Here is a 23591-nt window from a genome sequence, read left to right as displayed (position 1 = left end):
CAAATAGGGAAAAGAGGCTACAGTTTGCACAAGCTCATCAAAATTGGACAGTTGAAGACTGGAAAAATGTTGGCTGGTCTGATGAGTCTCGATTTCTGTTGAATCATTCAAATGATGGTATAGTCAGAATTTAGTGTTAACAGAATGAGAACATATATATTTGTAGTAGGCTAGTAATATGCGTTACTAAGGACTTCAAGCGGGGATAGATCTTTTTGCACCCTCACATTCCTGATTTTCAAATAGTTGTATCTTGGCTAAATATGTTTGGAGCAACTTCAAATGCCTTAATATAAAAATATCCCTTAATAATGGAGAAGACTTTAAATAAATGTTATGTTATAGCTTAGTGAAATATGTATTTTCTTGAATAGAGAAGTTAATATTTTCATTATAGCTAAATTTGTTAATGAATCCATTTGTATGCAAATTAGACGAGTGCTTATCACGCACCATTTAAACCATTTACTTTTCTTGACCACAAAAAAAAAAGGAGAAAAAAACAGGTTAATAGAGAACAGCGCGAGCAGCCCAATGACTATAAACGGACAGCGTGTCGTCACACGTCCTGTAATCTGCTTTGATTTTAGAGCCGCTTATTCCAGACTCCTGCTGCCGGATACATTTTAACAGTGATGAAGCGCTTCAGTGGATTAAGAGCCGCTTTTCACATATTCCGGAGAGACCTCCATCATCAGCATTGTGTGGGAATAATAGGTGCTCCTTTCTCTAAAGGACAGGTAAGATATAAAGGCCAAACAATCCCTTTAATCATTTAAAATAATGATATTCACGTATGGAACATGATATGTTTGCATGTAAATCCATGCATGCTGCCGGTCTGGTGCTTATGTTATTGCCTGTTATTGCAGCAGAGGGATGGTGTTCAGAAAGGAGCAGACTTCATTCGAGCTGCTGGATTGGTGCAGAAACTTAAAGGGCAAGGTACCACGACTAGACCTCCTGATTTTACATAGATAGCAATCTTTTTGAGTACAGTATAATGCATCTAAAATATTTTAGGAAACATTTGTTCTTGATTAATTGCTATATGCAATTCAATATACATTGCAACATGCAGAGTATATAAAGAGACTGCGTGAAATGTTTGTGATTTAAAAATTAAAAATAAAGGTAAAATGTGATTAAAACATAGTTTTTAAATTGTAACTTTGACTTGATTTGAATATTAACGTTAAAATGGTAACATTTTATTTGTCAATTACACAGATTTACACCTACTAATGTGTATTTTATGAATTTAGGCTGTAGAAGTTGTTATTCGTCATTAACATTTCTGTAAAAAGAGCTTTAATTTCCTCTTCTTCTGGGTCTGTCATTGCACACAGGTTTTATTACTTTAAACAAACAGCTGAAGGGACTGATGCCATGAACATGGACAGTAGATCAGTGCTGCCATGTGTTGTCTTTATTTATTTACTTATGAAGATGTGTTCTCATAGGAGCAGCAACACTGACGTGGCACCACTCCTCTTTCTCTGTGTATTGCAATATTGAGAATCTTGTTACTAAATAAAACTGCAGCATGTATTGCACATCTTAACTCAAACAAACCCAGTAATGTTTAATGCTGTTACTCCCTAACTTGAGTTGATGGGAAACTTTGCATTTCTAAAAAGTCAAATCAGTGACAAGCTGTCTAAAATGAGTCATGTATTTAGAGATTCTTTTCAAGGTTTTTGCATCAATCATTTAATAATTGAATAAGCAACCTCCATGAACGTTAAAACTTCAGCCTTCTTTGTATTTACCCTTTTAAAATTCTGGCATCAATATCAGACACAACATTATGTCCTATTATGTTGGTCCCCCTTTTACTGCCAAAACAGCCCTGCTCTGTCGGGGCAGCGAATTCCACCCCTGAAGGTGTGCTGTGACCAAGATGTTGGCAGCAGATCCTTTACGTCCTAGAAGTTGCGAAGTGGGGCCTCCATGGATCGGACTTTTTTGTTCAACACACCCCACAGATGCTTGATTGGATCTGGGGAATTTAGAGGCCAAGTCAACACCTCAGTCTCGTTGTGCTCCTCAAACCATTCCTGAACCATTTTTGCTTTGTGGCAGGGCGCATTATCCTGCTGAAAGAAGCCACAGCCACCAGGGGATACCGTTTTCATTGAAAGGGTGTACATGGTCTGCAACAATGCTTAGGTAGGTATTACGTGTCAAAGTAACATCCACATGGATGGCAGGACCAAAAGTTTCCCAGCAGAACATTGTCCAAAGCCGACTTGCGTTCTTCATAGTGCCTCATGGTGCCATGTGTTCCCCTGGTAAGCAATGCACATGCACCCGGCCATCCATGTGATGTAAAAGAAAACGTGATTTATCAGACCAGGTCACCTTCTTCCATTGCTTCGATGGTGGACAGGAGTCAGCATGAGCACCCTGACTGGTTTGTGGCTATGCAGCCCCATACACAGCAAACTGCGATGCACTGTGTATTCCGACACCTTTCTATCAGAACCAGCATTAACCTCTTGAGCATATTGAGCTACAGTAGCTTGTCTGTTTGATCGGATCACACGGGCCAGCTTTTGCTCTCCACATGCATCAATGAGCCTTGGCAGCCCATGACCCTGTCGCCGGTTCACCAGTGTTCCTTCCTTGGACCCCTTTTGATACACTGTAAAAAATTATTTAGAAAAAAAGTTACCTAGTTGCCTTAAAAATTTGAGTTCACTGAAATTAACATTTTGAGTAAATACAATAAAAAAAATTGAGATTCGACAACCTTTATTACAATATTATTAAAAGATTTTGTAAGCATATTGGGTAATTGTGTGTGTTTTATTTCTGATGACGCAGTGAAACATGCCAAATAGTGCTATTTTCATGATTTATCAAATTTTTTATGTGGTTCAATATTTTGAGTTTCTATTTGTTAAACAAATTTCCTTCATTGTATCAACTCAAATTTTTTTATTTCAATAAACTAAATTTTAAGCCAACCAGGTTACTTACTTTTTTAAGTTAAACCAACAAACACACAGTTTTTACAGTAGATACTGACCACTGCAGACCAGGAACACCCCACAAGAGCTGCAGTTTTAGAGATGCTCTGAGCCAGTTGTCTAGCCATCACAATTTGGCCATTGTCAAACTTGCTCAAATCCTTAATGCCTGCCAATTTTTCCTGCTTCTATCACATCAACTTTGAGGACATATTGTTCACTTGCTGCCTAATATATCCCACCCACTAAAAGGTGCCACGTATTGAAAGATAATCAGTGTTATTCACTTCACCTGTCAGTGGTCATAATGTTATGCTGTAACATTATACATATACTGTCACTTGATCAATTGAATGCATCCTTGATTAATGAAATGGCAAAAGGGTTTCCAACACTGATATTATTCATAAATGTTTCATAAGCAGCAAATTCTCATATCAGAATGATTTCTGAAGGATCATGTGACACTGAAGACTGGAGGAATGATACTGAAAATCTGAATTGTCATCACAGGAATAAATAGCATTTTTAAATGTATTAAAATAGAAAACAATTGTCTTTTTATTTAAAGATAATTATTTACAATTATACAATTATCTAATCAATTTATCTTTTTTGAACAATTCTTATTGTACTTTGTTTTAAGCCCTCTGTCCCTCTTCTCTTCTCCTCTCCAAGGTTGTATAGTGAAGGATTATGGGAATCTGACATTTGAAGATGTTCCCAATGATGAGCCCATTGGCAGGCTGAAGACTCCGAGAGCAGTCGGCCGAGCCAATGAGCTGCTCGCAGGAGCTGTGCAGAAGGTCAAAAGCGATGGCAACACATGTGTGATGCTGGGAGGAGATCACAGGTGATTGTGTGCTTCCACTTCTGTTAAAGGAGTACTTCAGCGCTGGGAAGATGAATCTGTATTTAAACTGGGTCATTAATGTAGTAGAAATGTGAAATTATTTTTTAATTTGGTGCTTTCTAGACTGAGAAAAGACAGAAAATGTATTTTTGTCTCATGGGGATGAAAGACTACAATTCCCAGAATGCTTCTTTGCCCTACGAGGCCACTCCTAAAGCCACCGCTACTAGATTACTGAACTTTCCCACCGCAAGTGTGTTCATTTTCATAAAATCAGTTCAGTTAGAGAACAGACACTACAATTAAAAACTGAATGTGTCTGTTCAATATGTGATTTAGCCGCTGAGGGAGTCTCACAGCCCAAAACGCTGCAGGAGTCAGATTACATTGACAGTCATGGATGAGCTCATGATGAGAGCTGAGGTAAACGCGTTCGCAACATAGATTCACAGCCATAGGCGCCGATACTGTGGGTGCTCCGGGGCTCGAGCACCCACGGAAAATATCGAGCACCCACGTGTGCCAGACTGCCAGTCAGGGACGGATTGGCAATCTGTGCGTTCTGGAAAAGTCCAGAACGGCCGTCCAACCGAGGGCCATCGGCCAAAAAACCCCAAAAAGTATAATAACTGTCGCGATACTCAATGATAATAAAATAATGAGCTCGATCATTTTTCCGGCCGCGATAATTTCCATTTGCATGCTTGTTTGTTTTCGATGTTTCTCTCGCTGACGGAGCGCGCGCCTCGTCCGTTTGGGGAGATGTTTAAACTCGACGCGCCGTGATGAGACGTCAAGCTCGGCCAGATTCGTCTGGATCTCGTGCTTCTTCGGTTGCGGAGCCGCAGGCAAAGTTAAAAGATTTGACGGGCACACCGCCAAGCGAAACGGGGTCTCGCGCACTCCAGGTTTTTGCAGCGCGCACCCTCGCGCTCGTGCGGACGCGTATAACAGGACGCGAGTATAACAGGACGCGAGTATAACAAGGCAAACCTACACTGATGTTGGCAGTTTGATAAATGCAAGTTAACTCTTCAGTTCAATGTTTGTGTGCTAAAAAGGGCAATAAGTTCCTGTAGAGATACATATTCTCTTTTTTGACAAATAAAGGCATGTCATCAATGTCTTCTCTCTAGCTGTATCAAAATCTCACCTAGCTTTCCTCAGAGATGGTCAAGTTTTGTGCATGATTACATGATATATTTGTCTGTATTTGTGAGAATTGGCGCTGTCCTGATTTGAAAGAGATGCTACTTTACGGCTTTATTATCAATTAAATAGGTGTGTGTGTTCGTGTCGGCCGCTGTCCATTTCCTAAGGTTCTGAAATGCAAAAAATGTTTGACCAATTTTTTTAGGTCTTTCTTTAAAGGCCGTGTGCGCCAATGAGCACCCACGGAGGAAAACATAATTGGCGCCTTTGTTCACAGCTCATGTTCAGTCTGCCGCGTTTTCAGTTCATGCCTTTGAAAGCTTAACTTTCATAGGAATTAGTTTGAGAAGTTGAAAGACTTACTTTGTTCTGCTGGCGGCACTGTTTAAACATGAATGGCTGAGGCTGCAGCTGCGAGCTGAGTGCTCTGAGTGTGATCTCCATCCCCCACGCGCGAGTTGAAAACATGCGGAAATGGCTCCCTCTACTGGATGTAGTCTTTAGCCTCTGGCCAACAATTCCTCTGATGGCACAAATTGACGATATTTGCGTCATGGGAGGAATTTTTCCAGAAATAAAATGCATAAATCTCTTTTCTCAGGGGGATATGAGAGGGAAAGCACAATCATTCTAATATACTCCAGGGTTTCTACTGATACAAAGCCATATGCTAAGCGCTGAAGTAACCCTTTAAATATAACATTTGGAAGCAGGAAATCATTAATGAACCTGTATGCATATTCTAGACAATGTGTTTGCTGTTTCTTACAGCTTGGCGATTGGTTCAATCTCCGGTCATGCCGCCTCAAGGCATGAGTTGAGTGTTTTATGGGTGGACGCACATGCAGACATCAACACACCTTTGACCACGCCAACGGGAAACATTCACGGCCAACCGCTGTCTTACCTCATCCATGAGCTGCACTCTAAGGTCTTTAATCATTTCAGCACCTTGTGTTAAAGTTTGTGTAATATGTTACACAGTCGACAGAGATGTCCAACTGTAACATCTTAACTTCCTGAACATTGGTTGGTGTCAGTATCTCTGCCTTTATTACACTTGTAACTAATAAACAGTTCATGTTGAACCATGTCACATTTTAGCCAGAAATAAAAAAAGAAAAGGAACCCTGTTTGTTTTTAAGGACTAAGGACTTCATGAAGTACTAAGGACGTTGCAAAGGACTTAATTTGTGTCTATGGCGGTGGAAAAAAGCAAAACACACCATACATCAATGGAAAGCTTTTTTATTCAGTTCAAAAAAGAAAGAATGCTTATTTTAACCAATGCATAATTTCAGTTTAAAAATTGACCGTTATAATTTGTGGTCCAGAGTCACATTTACTGTATTACTGTAAAAATTGTTTATTCAATATTTATTAGTCAGTGTTATAAAAAATAGTAAATGAAAATGAGATTTTTTTGCTGTATGCATTAAGATTTTATGTGGGAAATGTCATGAAAAAAAAAGTTAACAAATAAGTTAAAACTATTTTATTTTTTTAAGTTAAATTTGGCAGAACCGCTTTACTCTTAGCAGAGTGAACGTGTCACAGCAGCCGCAGAGCGAACACACAGAGTAACGTCATAACATCATTTTAAATGTATCTGATAAACAGAGCTGTGTTACCTCATATTCATTATAGACAGTAAAAGAATTGGACAGAGCTATCCCATTGACTTCTACGGCGGAAAGTGAGGTCAGTAAAGGAGCACTCACTTCCTGATGGTTGACTGAACTGCGCAGGCTCAGAATGAGCTTGATGACGTAGATGTGATGTGAGCCTCCTGTCTGACAGTTGTAGGTCTTCTAGTAGTTGTGGAAAGTGAAATGTGAATCACGTTGTTTAAATATTTTCTCCCGTTGCTTTTGGCTCACTATGGGCTTCTCCCCATTCTTCTCCCTTGACTTTATCAGACTTTATGTTTCCGCGTCCCCCCCCACTGTCTCATAGACAGTAAAAGATTGCCTGCGAACGTCTCCTCAGGTCTATACGGTAATTTCTCAACTGTGCGACAGAGTCGCGTTGGTTATGACGCAATAGTTAGCCTATTTTTACAAAAACAGCTTCTATGGGGCGATAGTGTAAGATACAAGGTAATGGAGCCTTTTATACATTGTCGTGTTTCTTTAGAAATAAACAATGGACAAATGGAGTCTTTTAACGTCTCAGATGTAAAGTTATTCACTGTCAAAGTGACTCAAAAATGAATGGGAGTCAATGGGATGCTAACAGCTTGGTTAGCAATGGCCGCCCCTATGGGTGGAACGCATTCCGAGTGCTAGATTACCCCCTTGATATTCATGACCGGAAAAGCGGAAATGGCGCTGGCGACTGTGTCCCTTCCCGTCATAATAAAAGTCCCGCCTCTCCCGAGCCATGTGTTGTGTAACAACGCTAGTAACGTTGTAACATAAGTAACGCTCCAGCGGCCTTGCTCAGCTCACAAAACACTCTTTCCTGCTCTGCTTTATACTACAGTAATAATCACATTCATGAACATTTTTCCCTATCCCGATACTTTTCTACTGGCTGTGAGATGAATATTACATGTCCCAAGATTCTGAGCTCAAACCTTTTGGAGTCATCAAACTACGCCTTTGTTTTGAATAGGCGCCCTCTAGCGGATGGAAAAGTTACTTAGCGCAGTCTAAAAAAAATGTAAACCAAAAAAACATTTGTTTGCATATTTCAGAAAAGTTCTTACTGATCAAAAGTGGGGTACAAAAAGAAATTAATTGTATTATGCAATTTAAAAAAAGTTTCCAGTCTTTTAGCTTTACGTGAGATGACATTTTATGATTTGAAACATTGATAACACTTTTGTATGCTTTTGTAATCTTTCTCAGATTCCCATAATTCCACATTTCTCATGGTTAAAGCCTTGTGTAGCAGCCAAGGACATTGTGTACATTGGACTCCGAGATGTGGACCCAGAAGAACAGTACGTTTGTAGATTCTATAATGTTATCAAAAGTACATTATAATAGTAAAACAGAGTTCATTATATCACCATTTCAGTGTTCGTTTCGAATTCTAACTCACACATTGCATTACAGTTATATCATGAAATACCTTGGAATCAAAACGTTCTCCATGACAGAAGTTGATCGGCTTGGGATAGCAAAAGTTATGGAGCAGACATGTGATCACATGTTTTCAAAGTAAGTGTTACTTACTTGGGTATATATTTCCAACGTTTTTGTATACATTCAAATCATATTTATTTATTGTGGAAACATTCCTGCTGTTTCTGGATCAGGGTGAAAAAACCTATCCACCTCAGTTTTGACATTGATGCATTGGACCCATCAGTGTCACCTGCAACAGGCACACCTGCAGTGGGAGGACTGACCTATAGGGAAGGGATTTACATCACTGAGCACATCTGTCAAACTGGTGAGAACATGAGGATATGCAAGTAGTCATTAGAGAACTAGTTAATAAGCACTGTTGGATAAAGTTACTTTTAAATGTAATGTGTTACAATACTGCATTACTTAAAGGTGCTGTGTGTAAGTTTTCACTTTACTAAAACATAAAAATACCATAATATGCTTGCAGATATGTAAATTCACCTACTTATTTCTCAGAAAAACAAAGCTAAAGCCAGTTATTCTACTTTGAAATGTGCATTCCGTGTTGGAATGTCTGTTTTTGTTTTGGTATGTGCGATACCGCACACCGCCAGTTTATCCAATAGTATTTCGACATCACCGGTTGCCAGTTGGCGGAAAACACAACATATTGCAGCCAGGGAAGCGAGCAAACAAACTAGGTCAGATATTACAGATTCTACCCGGCCTAAAAAGCCTCGGCATCCATCTAAAAATCTCTATGAACGAGAGCATATTAAAGGAACACCACTTTTTTTGAAAATAGGCTCATTTTCCGACTCCCCTAGAGATAAACAGTTGAGTTTTACCATTTTTGAATCCAATCAGCCGATCTCCGGATCTGATGTAGAACTTTTAGCATAGCTTAGCATAGATCATTGAATCGGATTAGACCGTTAGCATCTCGCTGAAAAAAGATCAAAGACTTTCGATATTTTTCCTATATAAAACTTGACTCTTCTGTTGTTACATTGTGTAAAACATACAATGATATTACGCAGCGCCTGAAAATAGTCCCCAGCATGCTCCCTGTGTAAGCCAAGTATAGCAGGTTGTCAGATTGGTTATGGTGACAGAAGTTAGCCTATTTTCAGGTTCTGAGTAATATCACTGCGCAGCTATCTCCAATATTATCCTACATAACGCACCTTGCGTTAAATAAATTGCGTTACTTAGTTACTTTTTATGGAAAGTAATGTGAAGATGTAATGTGAGATTTAAAAAAAATTTTTTTTATAAAGTTCTATTTTTGGAAATTGTAAAGGCCCCAAACCAAAAGTTAAATAAATAAGCCTCCGGCTGACGGAAATGCAAGTACACACATGTACAGTAGAGGGCACAGCTCAAACAAACCTTTCAGCTGTGCTGCCATTCTGGATTGCCAAAGAATAGGATGAAATAAATAGACAGTAAAAGAAAATGGACACAGCGATCCCATTTTTAACAGCGGAAAATGAAGTCAATTAGAAGCACTCACTTCCTGATGGTTGACTGAACTGCGCAGGCTCAGACTGAGCTTGAGGACGTAGATGTGACGTGAGCCTCCTGTCTGACAGTTGTAGGTCTTCTAGTAGTTGTGGAAAGTGAAATCTGAATCACGTTGTTTAAATGTTTTGTCCCGTTGCTTTTGGCTCACTATGGGCTTCTCCCCATTCTTCTCCCTTGACTTTATCGGACTTTATGTCTCCACGTCCCCCCGACTGTCTCATAGACAATAAAAGATTGTTTCTGAGCGTCTCCTCCCGTTTATACGGTAATTTCTCAACTGTGTGACAGTCGCGTTGGTTATCATGCAACCGTTAGCCTATTTTTACAAAAACAGCTTCTACGGGGCGATAGTGTAAGATACAAGGTAATGGAGCCTTTTATACATTGTCGTGTTTCTTTAGAAATAAACAATGGACAAATGGAGTCTTTTAACGCCTCAGATGTAAAGTTATTCACTGTCAAAGTGACTCAAAAATGAATGGGAGTCAATGGGATGTTAACAGCAGGTGATGGCTTGGTTAGCAATGGCCGCCCCTAGGGGTGGAACGCTTTCCGAGTGCTAGATTACCCCCTTGATGAAATAGAAGTACAACTCTGGTTGTATCTGAAATCGCATACTTCCCTACTATATAGTAGGCAAAAAAAAAAAACAGTATGTGACAAAAGTAATATGTCAGAATCAGTGACACCTTACAAGTAACTTGAGTTATATAATTAGATTACTTTTTCAAGTAACTAGTAAGTTATGCATTACTTTTAAATTTTACAACAAAATATCTGTTACTTTTTCAAAAAGTAACGCAAGTAACTTTTCCACATTTATTTGACCGACAGCTCTCCTGTCCCCATGTTGAGAAAAATCAAGTCTAAGTTCAGAGGTGTTGTGTGTGAACAGGTTGTTGAAGTTCTTGATTAAATAGTAGCATCTGCTAATCTCTTCATTTAAACTATGAGCAAAAATTACTTTAGATTTTCTTTTTTTTTTGAAGAGTCGTCCCATTCTTCCGTTATCCAGAATGGCAGCACAGCTGAAAGGTTTGTTTGAGCAAACTCTACTGTGCAAGCATGAATATGCTTCTTTTTTTTTACCTCAGCTTGTGGCTTATTTAAAATTTGGTGTGAAAGGGTCTTTACCTTTACAGAACTGAAAAAAACCCCCAGAAACAAACAAACGAGCCCAGCCCAAGTGAAGAAAACGCAAAAGTAACATAACACATTACTTTTGTTAAAAAGTAACTAAGTAATGTTATTAGTTACTTTTTATAGGAGTAACGCATTAGTGTAACGAATTACTTTTCTTAAAAAGTAACTACGTAACGTAAGTAGTTACTTTTTAAAGGAGTAACGCATTATTGTAACGAATTACTTTTGTTAAAAAGTAACTAAGTAACGTTATTAGTTACTTTTTATAGGAGTAACGCATTATTGTGACGAATTACTTTTCTTAAAAACCAACTAAGTAACGTAATTAGTTACTTTTTAAAGGAGTAACGCATTATTGTAATGCATTACTTTTCAAAGTAATAAGCAGAGTGTTTGCGCGTTCTGCACTCGTCTATACGTAAGTGCATATTAGTAACGCGTACTTTAAATAACTTTTTGTTGGTCAATGGCGCAGTTGTTTTCAGTTGCTTCAAAATTGCAACGTGCAAATGCGCCTGAACACACCTCGTTTTCAGACCAGCACGGCCATGGCCGAACAGATGGGCGCGAGTGCATTTGCTATTTAAACAACGTTGTGCTGGACGTGAAAATGATAACTGCGTCGGGCTGAAACTAGCAAAAAACACTTGCGCCAGGTGTATGATGGGGCAAGAGTAGCACAGGGAAAATACTAGGGTAGCCAAATTAAAAGTGAGTTAATAAATCTAATATAATAAATCTACATTACGTCCTACATTCTAGATATCGGCATCACTTACTTATCATTACCATGATCATTCTTCATACTTTTGGACTGTTTGGCCTGCTGACTTTCTTCTTGACTTTACTCCAGGGCTTCTCTCTGCTGTAGACATGGTGGAAGTGAACCCAAAGCAGGGCAAAACGGAGGATGAAATCACGTCAACAGTGAACGCTGCTGTGGATCTGCTTCTGGGCTGCTTCGGACGGGTCCGCGAGGGCTCTCATGAGCCAGATTACAAAATGCCAAATCCATAAGTCACAGGCGTTTTTTCAGGCTTCAGTCTTGTTATTTTGGTTCCTTTCTATTATATTTACTATCTTGTAATTTAAAAAGATTATTTATTAATTACTTATTTATTTTATTCTTGTATAAAAATGAATTCCAAAGATATATGCAAATAATACCACAGTATATTTCCCAAGTGAATGCAGAAAGTAAAAAACTATATATAAAGTATGTTTGAAAATAAAAAAAGCCATTGTTTGCTGAAAACTAAAATGAAGTAAAATTTTAACCCTATAAAGCTAGTCATATTTAATATGCAGATTTCTCTTAATGGACTCTAAATAGTCAACATGATCAAAAAATAAATAAATGAGTAAAAGGCATTATACGTTTCTTTTAAAAATGCCCCTAAAATATCAGAAACTGCAACAAATTGCATAATCAATGTTGTGGATGCTCATTTTGTGAATCTGAATAAAATGTAGATGTTTTTTCATTGAGTATGAGCTCCTTATTCTCACTGCTTTATACTATATGAGCCATAAAGACTGACGTATCAAATGATACTGGACAAAAACATTTTTAGATTTTTTTTTTTAACCTAAATTAATAAACTGGTCCGTTTACTAAAGACTCTGGTTTCATGTCAGGCTTTATAAGGTTACAAATAATCAAAATGTGTTACCAATGTTTAGTTTTTTTGGTGACAAATTCACACAAGGAGCAAATTATATTCATTTTATTACTTAAAATGTTAATGTAAATGTGTTCTTGTTGACTTTTCAATGTAAACTATAATATAATTTGTATGATTTATATGTAAATATAAATTGGCATAATTAAGCATTAACATGTTGGTTTAACCTAAAAGCTAGAGGATGTAAAAACCACTCAAATAATTGCCCTTAATTTTGTAATATTGATAATATTATGATATTAGTATTTATAATATTTATATAAACAGTAGAGGTGAATACAGTGCTGTTCTAATGGATGCGCAAAATAAAGCAGAGAGATTCATTTTGAAAAAAATCTCTTTTATTAGACCATTCTGTGAATGCTGCGAACAGGCATTCTGTGCATTTTCTGTCATTTGTCACTTTGGTCTGGCTGTCAGTCAGAATTAGTGTTGAAGATTATGATGTAACCGCAGTGCTCTGATTTGATGCCATTGTACATCTCAATAGCTAAAGGCCTGTTGTAATGGGAGTGTTGTCAGGAATAGCTGCTTCCTTTGAAGCCATAGTGTGCAATGATAAAAGGCACTAACACAGGTAATGTAACCCAAAGGCTGACTCTCACACACATGTACTGTTCAATTAAAAATAAACGTGACGGGTCACACGTAGGCTGCTGCGGACGCTGGGACATGAACAGCAGGGACGAAGCTGTTTTCAGAGTCTGTTCAGAGTCCAGGAGGAGGAGTGCATGAGGATGATGGTTGAAGGCTTTGATCAATCCGTCTCTTTCAGGCTGCATGGTCTCCTGAATTCCTGACCTCTCTCGTGGATCCATTTATTTGACACTAACGGATAGGCAATGAGAGAAAGAAAGAATGAAATGGACGAATTGAATAGTTCTTTGAATTTTCTGTAAGAAAGCCATTGTACCATCTCAAGATACAAAAAGGTTGACATATGTCAAATTATTTATAACCATGTTTTCAGAAAAGTAACAGGGTTGAGAAAGTTGATAAAAGATTAGTAAGCTTTAGAAGATAGGGTTGGTAGTTTAATTTGACATTACTAACAATTTGCTCAGGTGCATAAATGATTAGAATCTTAATGTAATACATTATTTTAACAAGGTTTAATTATGATGGTAACAGAGTTGACACAACAGGAATTCAAGACTGTTAAATTATGGATTGTCAGCTACAGTTCTAAAACAGCAAGAAAATCTAGTCAAATAAAATGAGTTGATAGTTTAATCTGACATTACTAAATATGTGCTCAAGTGCATAGATTATTAGAAAGAGAATTTAATGCTAATGGTAACATAGTTGACAATGTACCACTATAATACATCATAGTGACACAATAAAGGTATTTAAAAAATTATTTTGTTTTATTTTATTTTATTAAAATAATAATGATGTAACAGGTTTGACACATCACTAACTTCAAGACTTTTAAATGGTGGGTAATTGACTAAAATGAGCTTATTTGCTAACAGCAGAAAATACTCATGAAGTAAAGGTAAAGTTAATGTGTTAATTGGATGTTTCAAGCTATTTTCTCAAGTGCATAAATGATTAGAAAAAGAAACGCAATGCTAGACGATAAATTAAGATCTAAACCTAACACAATATAAGATAAAGGCGTTAAAAATAAACCTTTTTTTGTCTTCACTTTTTGAAAGTATGATGATTTTTTTTTTCATTTATAGATTGATAACTTATTTTAATAAATGATAATTATGATGGTAACAGGGTTGAAATACAATGCTACTACAAGACTTTTAAATAATGGAATATGCCAACTAAATGTGCTTATTTGCTAATACCATGGGAAATGCAGGCAATCCTCATAAAAAAAGAAAGAAAAGAAAAACACTTTAAATTCAAATCACTGTTAGAAAATGCTGAACTCACTTTATATTAGGTGGCCTTAACTACTATGTACTAACATTGTAATTAATCATTTGATACAATGCTCTTATTGTGTACATACATGTTTTTACATTGTACTGACATTTTAAAAAATACCTGCATGTAATTACGTCGTTAATTATTTCTGTAGTAACATTTGTAATTACACAGTTGGCACTTCCTTTACATCTAACCCTACCCTTAAACTGACCCATCCCACCACACCTGTCCCTAACTCTACCCGTATCCCACCTCAATATCAGCAAAGGTGTTTGGCAATACAATTTGAACACAGTAAGTACACTGTACTTATTTTCTGATGTAAGTACATAGTACTTAAGGGCACCTAATATAAAGTGAGGCCAAAATGCCTACAAATATAGTAAAAACTGGTGTCAGTGATTCATTGTTAAAATTGGTATATACACAAAGGCGTGCTTTTTTAATAGAATTACCCAGATATGATGCATTTTTGATTTTTCAATCCATTGTATCTGTGACACTCACCCCACTTGTTTCCCACCAGTACCGGGCAAGCTGCGTGTCTCGTGCTGTAATCTCCCTCTCCGCTGGGAAACAGATTATACCAGAATACAGCCGTACCCTAAACACAGACACAAAATGCTAAGTGATATTTCTTAATAAAAAAAAGCAACTGTGCCAAAAATAATTGACCCTAATAGGACAAAGTTTGTTATAAGGCCAATTCACATTGCACAGACAAACGCCAACAATCAATTTGGCCATTGGAATAAAAAAATTATGCAAAATAAATGTCATGTTCACACTGCCCCAACAAACACGACAAACTCATGGTCGAGCGCCCAACGAAAAACACAAGATACTCCCCATTCTTTTTAATCAATAAAAAATAAAAGATTGCAGCTTTTAGACAAAACTTTCTTCTGGTTTTATAGTTCATTTAGTTTCAGTGGCGTTAAATATGGACAGCGATTATTGTAACACGAAAGTGCATTAATGTACCGAATCGGGATGCTCGCGTTCAAATATGGCTCTGCTCTCGCTCACATTTTATGGGTGCGCACTCAAACTTTGTTCAGTGTGCCCTCATGAATATCTCCTTGCTCTATCTCTAGAATTGTCTTCTGATTTGCCCAGGAAACCTGCCATTTGGCGAAGGTTCTTGGCCAGGTAAGATTACTTCAGTGTTTGTTGTTGTTTGTTGTAAAATCATATCACAATGCTCAGACATCCCACGACCCATGTTCAGTCGGGAGAAAACAAACCCCGTTCAACAGGGTTATCACGTCCGTTTCACACATACTCCATCTGCAGTGCATATGCGGTGCATATTTTTTCCCGTACCCATGTTAACAGATTACAGCTTTCACACTGCACGCGGATGCAGTCCATCAGTCCGCTCCAACAGTTCCACTGTTGCGTCCGCAGCAGTGCGCCGATTGTTTTCGTACCGAGTCTATTTTCTACTGCTGCATTAAAGTGACGGAACATTGTTCGCATTAAAATAAACATGTACTGATGCGAAAATCAAGTAATTTCACCACAGATGCATATAATTTAAAATATACTCTTGTTTCAAAGTCAACACATGGCTTTTTTCTCAAGTAAAGCAAGGAAACGACACCTTACTGGCATTTAGGTAAAAAAATGTGCCATAATGGAGAGCACTCGTCCTTTCTTGGTGGTGGAAAGCAAAGTTGCTGTGAGCTGTGATTTCATAATTAGTCCCGTAGAGGGTTAAATATGTATGCAAGTCCTATAATTGGGTCGAAAAATCTCTTAGATTACATTTAAAGCTGCACTATGTAATTTTTCCGTCCGCTAGAGGGCGCCAATTCAAAACAAAGGCGTAGTTTGATGACGTCAAGTTTGAGCGCAGCATCTTGGGAAATGTGGTCTTCAGCTCACAGCCGGTGGAAAAGAATCGGGATAGGACTCATGCTCATGAATGTGATTATTAACGTTACTGTAGTACAGTGTTTCTCAAACTTTTTCTGCCATTCCCCACTTTGGAGGTAGGGAAGGGCTCCGAGCCCCACCTGTCCCCAATCACCCCAACAAAATGGTAATTATCTAGGCTTTTAAGTTTGCCTGTTAACATTTATTTTATTAACATCACATTTAAACCTTTCATGCGTACAGTCAAAATATTTTAGCTGACTAAAAGTGTCAGCTGACTAGAGTGTGAGTTTTATTTTAAGGCAACGTTATTTTAGAAAGTTTCACCTTAATGTTTCTATGGCAATGCGTCATGTTTATCACGTGACTCACCACAACCAAAAAAATGCTGTATGACAGATGTATCGCTTTTATTACGTTATTGAACCGTTTGAACAAATGCACTGCAGTTCAGAGTCCTGTCAATTGGATTTACAGCACGTATATTCATCAGCTTCTCCTGGAATAAGTAAGTGACCGTTGAACTGGGAGAAGAATCGAGCAAACTTTATAGTTACTTACACTATGTGTATCTGATATGAATAAAACATGTCAGCCAATTATATTTGAATGGATTGTAATTGCTGCTTCCATAGCCACTAGTGTGTATTACAAACTCTAACATTAAATGTATTGTTTTACTTGTACTTGTGTATTTAAATGTTACCTATTAAATTAAACCTAAAATAAACAGTAAGTGGTTGAAAACTGCATGATGTATGTCAAGAGCTGAGCGCGTCCGCATTTGGCTCAGTGCCAGCCGAAGCGCGTCCCACCGTTTAATTCTGGCAGTGATGTCACGTCATTGAACATTCTAAATCCCTTATGTGGGTCCGTACTCTCAGGGGCATAGACATAAAAATCCCATGTGGGACCGCTCAAAAGGTTAATAGAGATGGGCACAAAAAATTAACACATTTCCTCCTGTTTGTCGCGCCCCACTTGTCATGTCTCTATTCCCCACCAGTGGGGCGCGCCCCACACTTTGAGAAACGCTGCTGTAGTATGAAGCAGAGCCGGGCCGAGTGTTGTGGAGCTGAGCAAGGCCGCTGGAGCGATTGTTAAGCAACACACGGTTCGCAAGCAACTTTTATTATGACGGGACACAGTCACCGGCGCCATTTTGGCTTTTCCGGTCATGAGAATGAGGTAACGCAGCTCTGTTTATCATATTAGATACATTTGATTGTGTTGAAAATGAAACTATGTTATGAAGTTACTTTGTGCGTTCGCTTGGCAGCTGCTGTGACACTTGTTGCACACTGCGGATACCGAGGGTAACGCAGATATGACGCCGTCGACAGGAGACTCCCTCAAATGTCCCGGTTCATTGTTTAAAATAGAAATTTTCTCACAATTTACAAATAGTTGGAAACATTTGGGATATTGTAAGACCTAACCTGATCAAAATTAGTGGTGGGCCATTATCGGCGTTAACGTGACTCTTTTCGGGCTCTAAAAAAATATCGCCGTTAATCTAGTCTCAAAGTTGGGGTGGGAGCTGGGTCTATACTACGCAAGCTATGATAACTTTCACTTTGATATTTTAGCGCGGATGTATACCTAGCCGAATTGCACTGTAGGGGGCGAGAACGAGTCTTCGAACCTCTGTATATGCCTACTGTGAAATTACCACATCAAACGTGACGTGCTTACATGGATGCAGTTATGAACCGCTGGGTTTACTTCAGGGAAATTTTTTTAAGAAGCTTTTTTTAAGAAGAAACCTCGACAAGACTAAGGTTGTTTGTACCTTGAGCAGTGCAGAATTAGTTTACTGTAACCTTAGGAGTTCTTCCAGTCTTGAGTACCACCTAAATGCACACTTTTTTGTTATTCCGATTGAAAGATTCAGTGGACTGTTTACGTGAGACGTTATCTAAACCGATCTGGGGATTACGTGTGCTGACCATAGACCGCTGACTTTCAATCTGAATCCTTTTGTGACATGCAGTTTGTCTGCCGCATCAGAAATGTCAACGTTGTCCTCTCCAGCAGCTGGAATGAGTTACCGGTTGCCATAGCAATTCTCAACGGCCACCAGGACTTATATGGTTTTATAAAAGCTATTTAATTGTTGTAAAGTGTAATAATCATCTCAGAAAAATACATTCTTCTGTCAGGGGCAGTTGAAGTAAAAAGTGCTTTGGACAAACGCTGTCAAGATGAGAGTGTAACCAGGCTGTCTCTGTCATTACAACATCCAACATTATCTTCATAACTTCTTACGAAATAAAAGGTTTACCCCTCAGAAAAATTAACTTTCCTGTCTTTACATTATATAGCCTGCTGTGAGCGGGGCACACGCTCTTCAGTGGTGAAGGCGTGCGCTGAAGATCACGCAACATAAGGATGCACACTCAAAAGTAATCGGGTCAGGTCCTTAACATGGGGAAATTTTCGTTTGATAGGTTCATGAAAAGGTTTATTCCACCCCATCTTTTTCTTTCGGCTGTTCCCTTCAGGGGTCGCCACAGCCAATCATCTGCCTCCATCTATTCCTGTATCCTCTTCTCTCAGACCGACTACCTTCATGTCCTCCTTCACTACATCCATAAACCTCCTCTTTGGTCTTCCTCTTGACGTCCTGCCTGGCAGCTCTAACCTCAGCATCCTTTTACCGATATATTCACTCTCCCTCCTCTGAACATGTCCAAACCATCTCAGCCTGGCCTCTCTAACTTTGTCTCCAAAACATCTCAATGTGCTGTCCCTCTGATGTACTCTTTCCTGATCCAATCCATCCTCGTCACTCCCAAAGAGAACCTCAACATCTTCAGCTCTGCTACCTCTAGCTCTTCCTCCTGTCTTTTCCTCAGTGCAACTGTCTCCAAACCATACAACATCGCTGGTCTCACTACTGTCCTGTACACCTTTCCTTTCATTCTTGCTGGTACGCTTTTATCACACAACAGAGCTGACACTTTTCTCCACCCATTCCAACCTGCCTTCACACGCTTCTTCACCTCTTTTCCACACTCCCCATTTTCACACTCCAAATTAATCTAGATTAAAAAAAGAATCAATGCCCACCTCTAATCAAAATATATAACACTGGCTTAGTGGTTTTTGGATATTTTACTGAAAATGTTTTACGTAGTGCACCTTTAATATAAATTTAAACTAAAATACATTTTCCTTTTATTTTTAATAGCATGCAATTAGGCATCCAAAAACATTTCATTTCACACATATATATTCCATTCTAGTACTCATTTTAAAAGTATGCTAAACCTTTAGTTTTTTCACAAGGGCAGGGGGTATATAAATCATTTTGGCACTGAACAAAACACAAACAGCACCTTTATTGGCTTTACTGCAGCTCCAACCTCTGGAAAGACAGTGGCGCCCCCTGCTGATACATCACTCATCTGCAACAAAGTGGATGTTTTACAGGAAATTTTATACCAAGTGTTGGCAGAACCAACCCTGACAGGACAGTCACAACAGCAGTAATTGGTCAAATCCTACTTACATAGAAAAGCCAGGTTGCTATCCGATTCCCTGTGCCCAGCTCTTTAAAAGCATCTGGTTCATCTTTCTGGTGGAATGAGCATATTAAAATTTTACATTTTGTGTATAACTGGCATACTTTGCTATGTTTAATAGTTAAGAGTAACAGGGCTTTGTATATACCCGTCCAAAGTCAAAGTGGGGCTCATATTGTCCTCCAACACCGTAATTCGCCACCTATGAGAGGAAATTATAAATTGAAAGAAGCAGAACCAAACTCTTCTCGTTGTCATGCATTAAAGGCCTCATGAACACTACCTGTAGTTCTTCTGCTGTTTTGACATCGAGGCCTGTGATGTCTTCTATGCGCTGATTTATGCGATCCACAACCGGATGCTCATAGGCCGCTAACCACGCGCTGAGAGAAAAGACAATTAACAACACATTAGCTCAGTATTCCTACTGAGAACTTTATGCAACAGCACGTTATGTTTTTTTTCTTCTGTTTTTACATCAAAACAAACAAATATAACACAAGTTGTCCAGTGTAAAGCTGCAGGATTAGAGTTCAGCAATGAAGTAATGTTTAGTATGTGATTGAACTTTTAGTATTGTTAGTATGCAGAACACAGGTAAAAAAGACTTAGATTTAGAGTAATGTTTGTTCACGCTAAACTTAAGGATGCTTGTTTCCACCATGAAAACTAAAATAAAAAATAAAAAGGTACTTGTGAAACTTTCTTTCACAGAGCTGACCTTTTTTTCTTAGAATTGTAAAATATAAACTTGCAATTATGAGTCATAAAGTTTGAATTGTGAGATATAAACTTACAATTCTCCAAAAAAAGTAAGAACTGCACGTTATAAATTTGCAATTGTGAGCCAAAAAAGTCAGAATTGTGAGATGTCACTTTTTTATTAAATTTTTCATGTGCAGCAGAAACAAGCTTGCAGCAGAAACAAGCTTCCATCAAAACTCGCCACCACCACCAATCATGTCAAAAAAAGGCCACCCATCAAATTAGTTTTATGAGATACAGTCAACCAAAAATTATTCAGACACCAGATATATTTTTCACCAGTGGCTGCAGGACACCGTAGTTAATTTATGTGAGTGACGATAGCAAAATAAAGTAAACTGTGACATTATACCCAAAAATTCATCATACAGTGGACTACCAGCAACCTTTTACATCACAGACTGAACAAAATGAAGCATTGCATGGTAACTGATATTATGACAAAAATTGATATTATCTAATTGAGTAATTTAACAGCTGACAGCTAAATTTAACAGCTGAAAGCTGATTGGTTGATTGTAATCCATTACATACCTTTCTATCAGTTATCTGACATTATCAAGATGAATTTGTTCTGACACAGTTCAACTCTGAGTTCTTGTCATAATTTATTACCATTTTCCAAACTATAGCGAATAAACGGAGAAAATGCTGAAGGTGTCTGAATACATTTTGGTTTGACTGTATATGATATATTCATGAAATTGTGAATCGATCTGTGAGTTATTGACAGAAATCAGAAGAGTGTTTCACCAATGTTTTGATAGCTAAAGTTACTGGAACACTTTAAATCATTTACAAAGGTAGCATGATTTTAAATAGTAACCTCAAGTAGAATTCTCTATAATGAAAGGCACCCATGCAGTCCGTAGTCTCTTTTCTTCAGATATTCAATTAATATCACAGCGTGATGTATAAAATATAACACCTAAAATAATATGAAGACATGTCATGATCCATACTAAAGTGTGTAATTTCTATATTTCCTGAGAAAATTAAACTCATTTGATCATTCTCATGTTGCTCCAAACCTGTATGCATTTTTTTGTGTCTGTGGGACACCAAAGAAGATTTTTTTACCATCCATACATTGAAAGTCAGCCTCTAATATTGATTTGGACCCCAGTGACTTTCATTGCATGGCGAAAACCTTTGTGTTTCAAAGAAAGTCATACAGGTTTGGAATTACAAGAATAAGTAAATAATGACAGAAAATTAATTTTTTTTGTTAAAGGAACAGTCCTTTCCCTCATTTTCCAACTCCCCTAAACAGGTAAAGAGATAAACAGTTGAGTTTTACCGTTTTCAAAACCTTTCAGCTAATCTCCAGATCTGACTTTTAGCTTAGCTTAGCATAAATTATTGAATCTGATTAGACCGTTAGCATCTTGCTCAAAAATGACCAAAGACTTTCGATATTTGTCCTATATAAAACTTGACTATTCTGTAGTTATATCATGTACTAAGGCCGACGGAAAATAAAAAGCTGTGTTTTTCAAGACCGGTATAGCTAGGGACTATACTCTCATTCCTGTGTAATAATCAAGAACCTTTGCTGTCATATCGTGGGTGCAGCAGCGCAATGATATTACGCAGCGCCTGAAAATAGTCCCCAGCACGCTCCCTGTGTAAGCCAAGTATAGCAGTTTGTCACGTTGATAATGTTGATGGAAGTTAGTCTATTTCCAGGCGCTGCGTTATATCATTGCGCCTGCTGCACCCATGGTACGACCAGGGGCGTAGCACCAAATTTTGGGCCCTGGGTACAAACCATCTTGCTGGGCCCCCGTACCATGTATGTGTATGTATAGAAAACTGACTTCTAAGGCCCCCCCCCCTGCCTCGGGCCCTGGTTACTCAGTACCCTTTATCCCCCTAGTCCCACGCCCCTGGGTACGACAGCAAAGTTCCTTTTTTTTTCATTGTTGAGTGAGATGCTAACGGTCTAATTAGATTCAATGGTCTATGCTAAGTTATGCTAAAAGTTCTATCGCCATACCCGGGTATGTGGAGGGTTCCTTTAACTATCCCCTTATTGCTTTTTAAGATCCCAAACATAATTATTTGTGCTTATTGTACCAAAATATTATGTAAATCAAGATTAAAATGTCTGTCTGTGCAGGTCACGCTCATTCATCTAGATAAACTGCATGGTGTTCCAGGTGCGATGATACTGTTTTATAGACTGAGGTCCACAAAGAAGTTTCTAGGTAAAGAGAGAAAGGGAAAGTAGACAGATGCGAACTCAGCGCTTTATTTGACCCCTTACCTCTTGGAGACTCTGTACTGGGCGGTGGTGAGTTTGCCAGTTTGAGGGTCATGCACGGTGGCACGCCTGAGCTATAGAGCCAGCACAGAGAAAAAGAGAGGAAATAGAAGAGAAAGGTGAAAGGTGCTGTTACTATATGCTGTTGAGACACGGCTTATACTGAACTACACCAGCTGCGGACGTGGACTGCATGGGTGGTTTATATGTAACATGGTGTGTAGTTTCTGACCGAGTCGAACTGCTAGTTCAAATTTATAGGACTATGGTGTTCACTGATCCAGACCTCCTGTGTGTAAAGAAGCAGTGGAAGAGTAACAATCCCAAGAACAGAAAAGCAAACAGGGATATCCATTTATTATGCATGGTATAAATACAAACTTGTAGGGCTGGAGGTTGGTATGTTCTGTGCAACAGTATGTCAATGCATATATTGTGAAAGCACTATGATCACCAAGGCTGCATTTATTTGAAATATTATTACAATTTAAAATAACAGTTTCTTAATGTATTCCTATGATAACAAAGCTGATCACAGCATCAGCAGCATTACTCCAGTCTTCAGTGTCACATGACCTTTCAGAAATCATTCTAATATGCTGATCTGCTCAATTATAATTTGTTCTCACTTATTGATAATGGGTTCTTATTATTATAAATGTTGACAAACTGTTCAATATTTTTGAGGCATCTTTTTGGGATTCTTGGATGACTAAAAAGTTAAAAAGGACAGCATTTTTCTGGAAATAGAATCCTTCACATAATCACTTTTTATTCAATCCTAGCTGAATTAAAGTATTAATTTCTTTATTTATAATTTTACTAACCCATAAACTTATGAATG

At 38.2% G+C, this 23591-nt stretch overlaps 2 protein-coding genes across 3 annotated transcripts in view; one reads left to right on the top strand and one right to left on the bottom strand.

Annotated features, from left to right (window-relative positions):
* The first annotated feature begins 536 nt into the window (after positions 1-536).
* On the top strand, positions 537-12218 carry arg1 (arginase 1). The gene is made up of 8 exons (XM_067430316.1): positions 537-740; positions 873-945; positions 3654-3828; positions 5752-5911; positions 7833-7927; positions 8043-8147; positions 8246-8382; positions 11584-12218. The coding sequence occupies exons 1-8, from the start codon at positions 636-638 to the stop codon at positions 11745-11747; spliced, it is 1014 nt and encodes a 337-aa protein (XP_067286417.1). The 5' UTR covers positions 537-635; the 3' UTR covers positions 11748-12218.
* A 516-nt stretch (positions 12219-12734) lies between these two features.
* p4ha1a (prolyl 4-hydroxylase, alpha polypeptide I a) overlaps positions 12735-23591 on the bottom strand; it is a 33731-nt gene continuing 22874 nt past the window's right edge. The window contains exons 9-15 of one of the 2 annotated variants that reach the window (XM_067430309.1): positions 22751-22821; positions 20000-20099; positions 19865-19918; positions 19704-19769; positions 19531-19599; positions 14816-14912; positions 12735-13243 (exon numbers count right to left, since the gene is read on the bottom strand). In XM_067430309.1, the coding sequence (XP_067286410.1) occupies positions 13173-13243; positions 14816-14912; positions 19531-19599; positions 19704-19769; positions 19865-19918; positions 20000-20099; positions 22751-22821 (528 nt within the window). In that variant the 3' untranslated portion in view covers positions 12735-13172. The remainder of the gene's footprint in view (positions 13244-14815; positions 14913-19530; positions 19600-19703; positions 19770-19864; positions 19919-19999; positions 20100-22750; positions 22822-23591) is intronic. The other variant, XM_067430310.1, reaches the window with a different exon arrangement.

The sequence above is a fragment of the Pseudorasbora parva genome, chromosome 21, assembly GCF_024679245.1.
Source record: "Pseudorasbora parva isolate DD20220531a chromosome 21, ASM2467924v1, whole genome shotgun sequence".
Taxonomy (NCBI): domain Eukaryota; kingdom Metazoa; phylum Chordata; class Actinopteri; order Cypriniformes; family Gobionidae; genus Pseudorasbora; species Pseudorasbora parva.
This window is presented reverse-complemented; position numbering and strand designations above follow the sequence as displayed.